Source organism: Bactrocera dorsalis, chromosome 3 (assembly GCF_023373825.1).
Source record: "Bactrocera dorsalis isolate Fly_Bdor chromosome 3, ASM2337382v1, whole genome shotgun sequence".
Lineage (NCBI taxonomy): Eukaryota > Metazoa > Arthropoda > Insecta > Diptera > Tephritidae > Bactrocera > Bactrocera dorsalis.
Genome location: NC_064305.1, coordinates 52,370,790 through 52,380,193, shown reverse-complemented (window position 1 = coordinate 52,380,193; position 9,404 = coordinate 52,370,790). Strand labels below are relative to the sequence as shown.

General features: G+C 35.0%; 1 protein-coding gene across 5 annotated transcripts; it reads left to right on the top strand.

Moving 5' to 3' along the window:
- Positions 1–4,897: 4,897 nt before the first annotated feature.
- Positions 4,898–9,003, top strand: LOC105225375 (hypothetical protein). 5 transcript variants are annotated; one of them, XM_029549821.2, is made up of 7 exons: positions 4,898–5,273; positions 5,422–5,616; positions 5,682–5,875; positions 6,090–6,252; positions 6,309–6,417; positions 6,489–6,670; positions 8,712–9,003. In XM_029549821.2, exons 2-7 carry the CDS (start codon positions 5,547–5,549, stop codon positions 8,789–8,791), a joined length of 798 nt encoding a protein of 265 aa, XP_029405681.1. In that variant the 5' UTR covers positions 4,898–5,273; positions 5,422–5,546; the 3' UTR covers positions 8,792–9,003. The 5 variants fall into 5 exon arrangements, with proteins under 5 accessions (XP_029405681.1, XP_011202104.1, XP_029405680.1 ...); XM_011203802.4 differs by having other exon boundaries at positions 5,418–5,616; XM_029549820.2 differs by having other exon boundaries at positions 4,898–5,303.
- The last annotated feature ends 401 nt before the right edge of the window (positions 9,004–9,404 follow it).

Here is a 9,404-nt window from a genome sequence, read left to right as displayed (position 1 = left end):
AAAATCGGTTGCTTGATAGAAAGATTCGGGAATCTTTTGGATGATGAAAAAAGCGTACAAAAATTGAAATTCAAAGGTGAATTAAGCTACTGGCAATGTCACTGGCAGCAGCAACAAAAAATTGAAGGCAGCGAAATTCCAACTTCTGCACTGGAAACATGAAAATGTGATGTCAACATATTCCCAACAATCCACACCTATCTCCGAGTATTCTGTACACTTCCCGTAACAAACGCGAGCTCTGAACGTTCTTTCTCTTATCTCGCCGCATCAAAACATGGCTTAGGACGACTATACTTCAAGAAAGACTAGTTGGATTAGCGTTGCTTCATACGCATCATGACATCGAAATCACCGCCGAAGAAGTCGTCGAAATATTCGCAAAACTTGTCATCCATCGTTTTGCGTTATGAAACACGCAATGTAAAATGATTAAAAATTGGAATTGATAATTTTTGTTTCATAATTTGTACTGTATTTCTCTCGCATTAATAAGTTTGAAACCCAAATCGAAGGATAAATTCAATTGACTCGATCCGCAAGTGGTTTTATTCCATGGCCGGAAATTGTATGTCCTAAGAACTCGATTTGTTGAAACCTAGACATGTTTTTGTTGTGTTAATGACCAAGCCATAGTGTTGAAGGCGTTTGTAGACGTTACGCAAATGTTGTTTGTGCTGTTCTTCATTGGCAGATTCGGCCAGTAGATCATTCGATATGCAAAAACGAAAGGTAGATATCGGGGGTAACCTCATCGATGAAGCTTTGAAAGGTCTGCGTTTCGGAGTCCGAATGGAAACTCGAAGAGACCAAACGGTGTGATTATAGCCGTTTTGTGGATGTCTTCCTCAGCTACTGGAATTTGATTGAAAGCACGAATTAGGTCGATAGTTGAATAGCAAGATGTACCGTGTAAATTTGCGGTGAAATCTTCTAAGTATCGAACTGCGTATGGAACGTTCGTTGAGACGACGGTAATCGCCGCATGGGCGCCATTCGCCAGTTTTTTGGGAGCCAGATGTAAAGGTGATGAGCAACAGCTACCTGACGGTCTTGCAATACCCAGGTTGATCATCTTTTGAAACCCGGCTTTCGCAATTTTTGGTCGTTCGAAAGCTAATCACCGAGCACGACTGCTGGCTGGAACGCCAAGTGTTTGGATGTGTAATTGGACGTGTAATCTTGGGATATTTGGCAAGCAGTTGCAAAAATCCTTATGATTGATTCAGCTGTCGGAGTTTGATCAACTGTACAGTCACGCTTTTAGTTCTACCTGAGGTGCACAGTCGTGTGGTTTCAGCGATGAGTCGTTAATTTTTGAGATCGACGAGGAAGCTGTAGTGTGAAAGTAAATTGGCGCCAATGATTGAATTAGACATGTCTGCCAGTATGAAGCGCCATGTTAGCGCTTTGCGAAGGCCGATGTTAATGGGTGTTCCGTTAACTGCTATGAGTTGGTAGCCGGTCGCCATCTTCGCTCGTTTGTGATGGTAGACTGAAACTTCGTAGCTTGTGTTCCTAGAGATTGTGTATGTAAGTGACGGTCCATGATAAAGAGGTGGTACAATGGTGGGGGAGAGGCGCTTTCCGGCGCTAACGTCTCTCTGGTGCGTTTCTCGCTTGTTGACAGGCTGCCAAACTTTTTGTGATACGAGCAGGTGAGTTTATTAACGGAATCGTGTGGTTGAATTTGCCCACCTTGCTCGTGACTGCGGAATTGTGTTTCTAATTGCGCGAACCAGAGGCTAGCCAGTCTTAGTTGAAGCTTGGAACACGTATTGACGCAGGGCTGGAATTGTTTCCCATGAACATGGAAGGTTTCGGTAGGCGTGGTGTGCCATCGGCGGTAGATATTTCGGATAATATTTAATTAATAAATATGGAAATATGAAATAATACATTCTCTTAAATAAGTGCCCAGAATTTTGAAATAAAACACAAACAGCATATCATTCATCTAAATTTATTATATCGCCTTCAAAATAGGCCCCTTCTGATGCAATACAATTCTTCCACCGAACAATCCAATCATTGAAACTCTTTTTAAAGCTATATTCTGGGATGGCCTTCAATTTTCGTTGCAAATTTGTTTTGATGTCTTCAATGCTCTCAAAACGGGTTCCACGAAGTGGTAATTTGAGTTTTGGAAACAAGAAAAAGTCACACGGGGCCATATCTGGAAAGTATGGTGGTTGTTCGGTGATATTTGTTGAATTTTTGTTCAAAAACTCGTTCCAATGATCGCTTTGTGCGCTGGTGCATTATCGAAAATTCAGATCTTTTGGCACCAATCGCGCTACGACTTTCCGCATACCCAAAACATCAACCAAAATATGACGAGCGGTCTCTTGAGACATGCCCATTATTTGGGCTATCTCTCGCAAACTATAATGACGATTTTCGAGCACCATTTCTTTTATTTTATACCTTGAAGAGGTCGAAGACCGTTGTTCACTCCTCCCACTCTTTGAACGATTTATACCAATCGTAAATTGAGTTTTCGACATGGTTGAATCATCAAATGTTTTTTCATCATTTCCAACGTTTTGGCACAAGAAATTTCGTTTGAAACGAAACGTTCGAATTTCACACAAACTCTTTGTTCAATATTTTTATCCATAGTAAAAATCGCAACGCACACAAAAGGTTGACTTGTTCCTAATGACGCCGTAAACAAAATAAATGACACATAGCAATAAAAATTGACAGAATAGTGGCTGACAGTTGTGCCAACCTGGAAAAAATTTAAAATATTCTCAGCGGAAAAATTTAAAATGATAATTTCTGGGTACTTATTTGACATAATGTATAATAGTTACGAAATGTTGCACAAAACGCTACCAAATGGTGGTTGAGTTACAAAATTGTCTCCCGCGTTATTGTTTCAGCTTTACAACATTTTAAAAATTTTCATTTAGATGCAAATGCCCCAGGAAGGAATGCACTTAACAGAGTTGAACGACGCGTGGCACCTCTCAGTCGAGAACTTACTGGTGTACTATTAAATCATGATTATTTTGGGTCACATCTTGATTCAAGTAATCGAACTACTGACTTAGATCATGAAAAACGAAACTTCGAAAGTGCGGGCAATGTGTTGGCTGACCTTTGGAGCAAGTTAGTCATTGATAATTTTCCAGTCGTTGCTGAATTTGTTGCACCAACTGTTACTGGACTGGAAATTGAACAGGCTATAATGTTAAAAAATAATGCTACTTGGTATGCTAATCATGTACGTGAGTCACAATATTTTTTACAAATATTGGGTTGTTAAAAAGTCTTGCTGGCGCTGAAAGCGCGTAGTTTTATTCGTCGCATCGGGTCATGCTATACCTTTTTGGAAAGCTCATTTCACACGCTAACACGTGTTTGATTGATCGTCGTTTCATTTAAGTCGCTCGTGAGTTATAGCGTCGCAAACATGAGGCAAAATAAAGAGAAAATACGGCATATTTTACAGTACTACTACGATAAAGGCAAAAATGCATCTCAAGCCGCCAATAAAATTTGTGCAGTTTATGGATCCGATACAGTTTTCATTTCCACTGCACCGCAAGAGACCAGCATAGTAGTCATCAAACCGTTATAAACCATTTGAAGACGCTTGGAGTCACTAAGAAGCTCGATGTATGGGTGCCACACGAATTGATTCAATAAAAATACCGCAAGACTTTTTTGACAACCAAATAGTTAAATGTGAAACTATTGCATGTTGCGGTGTAAGACGTTCTAGTCCTTAGAAATTATTAAAAGAAGGATTTTTACCACCACCTGTGTTAATTAAACAGACAGCAGAAGGTTATGGAGTCACAGGGAGTGATGATAACGACGCTAAGTTTGTTGCATTATTACTACAGATATTATTAAATCTCCAAGCATCATCCTATCTGAAACAAGTTCCATATGATAGTTATTGCCCTAGTGTCGAGTCATACTTATTTAAAAGATCGTGTAGCATATGTGGCCTATATTTTTCTTCATATAAAGCCACCAATCAACACAAACAATCACATAAAAAACAAGAGCTATTACCTATCACGAAAATTCGTACTTAAAGAATTGCGGCTAGACGTGCCCGAGAGATTCTCTGTTTAATGAATGATGACGATGTTTTATGGATGAAAGATGTTGATACGAAAAATGTCCCTGACATCCAAATTTTGAACGAAAATGAAATGTCTGAAAAAAAGTCCATGGACACATGATGATTAAGTTTTGTATTTTTAATTAGCATAATTGAGCATCTATTATTTCTTGACTAGTCATTCGTTGTGTCTGTACTTTAATATTTAACTAAATGTTGATTTTATTAAAGATTATTCAATAAATAGAAGCATAAATAGAATAACCTGTTTTTTTATTTTGTTGCTGATATCGATAATATCGAATTTTAGTTGAATCTCGTGTATATTTTGTGCCAAGGATCATGTGCTCCAAGTTTTATCAAGATATCCTAATTATACCCTGGCCATGATATACGAGTATTAAGTTTACCATGATGATTGTAACACAACGAAGGGAAAGTGGGAGACACTATAAAAAAGGAAGAAGGAATCAGCATTTCTATCCGGTTAATAAAGTTGTTCGTAATAAATTGTTCTTAATAAACGTCAAAAAATGTAGCGATCCGCAAATGTGCACATGTGCGCTTAATAGAGCATCCGTTTAATAGAGCTTTCAATGTATTTCTTAATTATAAATAATAAATATTATATATTGTTCCGGAAAAGGAAGTCGCAATCAGCTGCTTATTAACAACTAAATGCAACGCTGTTTTTTGGAAAGCAATATAAAAAGCTTTATCGTACGTTAAATGTATGCAACTTGTTCCGAGTATGCGCATAACGGTGAGTAATCTATCCGTCAAAAGCTTTTGGAAAGAAGACAACTGCAAGCAAATACAAGCAAAAAGGAAGCAACACTATTGTGTACCCACAAGTATAACAATTCCATACCCACTTACCTGCTCAAAGTTAAAAAGTCGATTTTTCACACGAAAATTTATACGAACGTGAAGTGAATGGATGGCGAAAGTGAAAATAACAGTAGGAAAAGCCAAAGGACTAGGCACAAATAAACACAAACTATATTAACCAATAGTTTGTGCAGCAGTCACAATTTATATAAAATTTAAGACCGACTCGTTGCACGAAAACAGATACTCATTTGAAAAACGCAACCTTACACACATACCAGAAGTTAAGACGACTAACATCGATACTCGAACAATTCGAAGGCCTAATTATGTGGTGAAGAGCAACTTTAAACTTTAGGTATACACGTATATTAGGTTAATCTTATAAGTAAGTAAATCCAGTAAGCGAAACACCGCTATCACACGCACATATGTATATATCAAACATACATATTATAACGAACGAGTATATTTGCTAATGTGAACGATTGTCTTTATCCAGTTAGTGAATTAAAAAGCATGAAAATTGCGAAGTAAGCAGCTCGCTTGGTCGCTCACCCCATTCCGAACGGTGCAACGAACGCGCTTTAACAGTGCATTGAATTGTACGTGGGCGACAATAATCCCTTAAATGCTGGTGCTGATGGCGAACAAATGGTCCTTGTGCATTTCCACACTTACATGGCTGACATTGCTCTCAGGTAAGACGCTCTAAAATTTCCTTAATAATATTAGCTGGCATTGATAATATTGGAAATTCCTTAAGTTACCAACTCGGTTCGGATAACAAATCTCAAAGTCCCTCACACGTACACTTTGGATCGGAATACTGAGCCTGATCCCCTGGTGCTGGATTGCGAGTACGAGGTAGAGCCGCGCGAAAAAGGATTCGTGTTAAAGTGGTTATTCAACAATCACTCCATTTACCAATGGATACCACAAGTAAAAGGTTTTGCCATGGTAAGAATTTGCTAGTTGATTTACTTGGGTATTTTAGAAATGTTATCGGTATGTAGTTCGATTTAACACAACAAAATTCGATTTACACAAAATTTTACGTACATTACAAATGTTATGTAGATGTGTATAAAATAGAGCGAACAGTTGTTGCTTGTAGCTTAATCTGTAGCGATATGAAATCAGACATTTCAAATTAAATCCCAAATACTTCAAGGGCATAATGAAGTCCAAAATAGACACCAAAATATTCACCATGGAAGGCAGTCCTGGTGTTATAACTATAACGAAACCAGATTGGAATATGACTGGGGAGTACACATGCGCCGTACAAACGTTCGAGTCCACAGATAAGAAAAGTGCCCGTCTTCAAATTGTTGGTATGTTTTTTGCTATATTCATATCTTTAAGCAATATTCACATGCTATTTCTACAGTTCCTGAGTCCGATTTTGTGTTAGAAACGAAAATGGATGGAGAACAAAGTGACGTAGATATAATGTGCGCGGTGCAAAATGTATTTCCCCAACCCCAACTTTCTGTAATGTAGGTGAACTTTGAATGCTTACTTCATTTTAGTTATTAAATTCTTCTTTTACTGTCCTGGTTCTTCTTAGGTTTGATACAAAGATAATAGACTCAGTTCTGACACACACTGATCAGAACTCAAGCGGTCTGTACAGTACGACAGTCAGAACGAGAATTCCGCGGGATAAGTTGGAATCGCCTACACCGATCTCGTGTTCATTTTTCCTACTTGGTACCACTTATACTAAGAGGAGAGAAACAATTTTCTATGGTAAGTAGAGGTAAGATTTTTTTTATTACATTCAAGGAATTTTAAAAAGACATACATATTGAAAAAAATTTGTTAAAGTCCAACCATCTCGGCTCATACACATTTATGTGCAATTTGTGAAATTTGAATCTAAACACATATACACATATGTATGTACATATGTACATATATGCGCATGTAAAGAGTAAACCAAACAACATCCATGAATGAAGACACACCATACATACATCACCATTTACCTCAACAAAAATTTACATTGATCGCATATTATATATATATATGTATATATTAGGGTGCTTCAAAAAAAAATTTTGGATTTTTTTTTCAACTCTTACCCCCTCAAATGTTAGTGATTGACAGACAAAAAATGCTACCTCAAGCCAGGCGCTGTAGCTTAACTCTAAGGGGTAGCTATTTTTTTTTAAGGTTCCCATACATTTAACATAAGAAATTTCGTGTTTTCATTCAAACTAAAATTTCACCAATTAATTTTCGTTTTTAGAAAATAACCACCACATATTCAGAAAGTTGACTTTTCGAACTTTAAAAATGTCTGCGACACTTGAGCTATAAACGCAGAGCTAAGAAATTTATTTAAGATTAATAATTCAAAAAACTTCTTGGTTGGGTAATCATAATAAGTAAAAGTTCATAATAAAAAGTAACAAAAATATTTGGTTGTAATCAACAACTTAATTTAAATATTTGTAGATTACTTTTAATTACTTATAATTAGTTCATTTGATTTAATAAAACTCATATTTATGTATTTGCATAGTTAATAACTCTTGTTTACTTTTTACATAGTTTTTTAAGTTATTATAGAAAACAAAAAAATCGCTTGCCTTCAAAATAAAATAAAAATTTTTTGGGTGCCAAGAACTACTTGTGATTTCTTCTCCTGTGGGCAAAAATTTCGTTCATTTCGATTAATTTCGCTGGGCTTTAATTAGTGATGAAAAACATGAAATTATGTCCGTAGATAGAATCTTTAAAAAATATATTTATATTTGTCAATTACTATTAGTAATCAACAAAATCAATCAAAATAGCTTTAGTGATCATTATATACTAGTTTTCAAATTACCACATAGAGATTTTGAAATGGCCTATTTAGACCCTTTCCTTTTTTATAGTTTATTTGACAAATTGCAAAAATTTGGTAAAAATTTAATCGCTTTAGTATTATTGGGTTAGATATTAGACCTTTATTAAATAAAATGTTCTACTCCAAGACTCCTGAACTTTACTTACTTTTACTCATAACTCGTGAACAGGGTACATTAAGTTTACAACGTCGAAACCCTTACAAAACATATATGTATAATACACACGTATTTAAATGATCAGTAAGACGAACTGAATGGATTTAGTCTGTCCAAAGCAGTTGTGCTTTATTCGTAGAAATTGTTCAGATAGAGTCAATGTATAATAGTTGCAATTGGCCGATGAAAATAAAGTTCTTCTAGGAATCTAATGCATTACGTTTACAAATTTTTCAATTTGTCAACAATAAAAAGTAACAAGCACCCACATACTTTCTTGTTGAAGCTCACCTTTAGAAGCTTGGTCAGTAATTTAAAGAGAAACTAATTATTTTTTAAAATTTAGTGTTGTTATTACATGATCTGTATTAAAATGATATATGTACATATACAGTCTGGTTACTTCTTGAAAAAGTTGAAAATATTGCAATTATTGCCATCAACGTTGGAACAATATGTAATTAATCTTAAAATTAAAGATAGAAAAACACAACTTTTAAACATAAAAAACCATAAACGCGAAAATCGCTATCGACAATCCCCTGATACTGGTGGATATTCTTATTTGACAGACTTATCAGCATCGTTTTAAAAAGTATTTATCAATTCTAATACACTCAAACATACGAGTATGTATAAACGATATTCTTTTAATTATGCCATATATGTGTGTATATGTGATCGTCTTAATCCCAATATTGTGATTAATAAAAACATTTGTTTATATGTATATTGACATAAAATAATATGTTATACATCGTCAATTTCTTTTGCAGACAAAGCGACAAATATACAACGCAAGTGGACTACAGTTGCCGTAGTAATATCGATTGCATCTTTAACACTGAGCAGTTAGTTTGATAGAACATTTTTGTTCACTTAGAATACTTTTGTTTAGATTTTAATGAAAACTGAATTTTGCGGTATTTTCAAAAGTGCTTATTTTGTAAATGCATGTAAATGTCATAACAAGAAAAATTAAAAATCATATTCATATTTTTATGTATAAGTACAGACGTGTACTGAACATTAATAAATACGAAAACAAAAAACATAGTTTAGATCAAATGAACGTGTTTTTATTCATTAAATAGTATCATCTACAAGACCTTTAAGATTAATAAACTTAATAAATTAACAAATACGAATTTATTACTTTTCAAAACGAACTAAGCATGTCAATCATTTCTTATATTTAAACCCAGAACAGAGTAATTATGTCTAGATTTTAAGTTTGCCGAACTAATGGCATCACATACATATACATATAGCTTCTATAGAAATCGACCGACCCATTGTGAAATTAATTATAAATATAAGAATAAATTAGGTAAAGAGGTTTCTGCAAACGAAAATTTCAAAAAAAAATCACACAATGATTTTGGATGACCGGGAAACGAAGTTAATCGATATTTCTAATAATAAAAAATATCAAAAGCATATGTTAACCATATAGTTAATGGAAATTT

Coding starts and splice junctions, on each gene's coding strand:
- LOC105225375 (XM_029549821.2), top strand. CDS start 5,547: ATGCTGGTGCTGATGGCGAACAAATGGTCCTTGTGCATTTCCACACTT. Junction 6,253..6,308: donor TGCCCGTCTTCAAATTGTTG/GTATGTTTTTTG, acceptor CTATTTCTACAG/TTCCTGAGTCCGATTTTGTG. Junction 6,418..6,488: donor CAACCCCAACTTTCTGTAAT/GTAGGTGAACTT, acceptor GGTTCTTCTTAG/GTTTGATACAAAGATAATAG.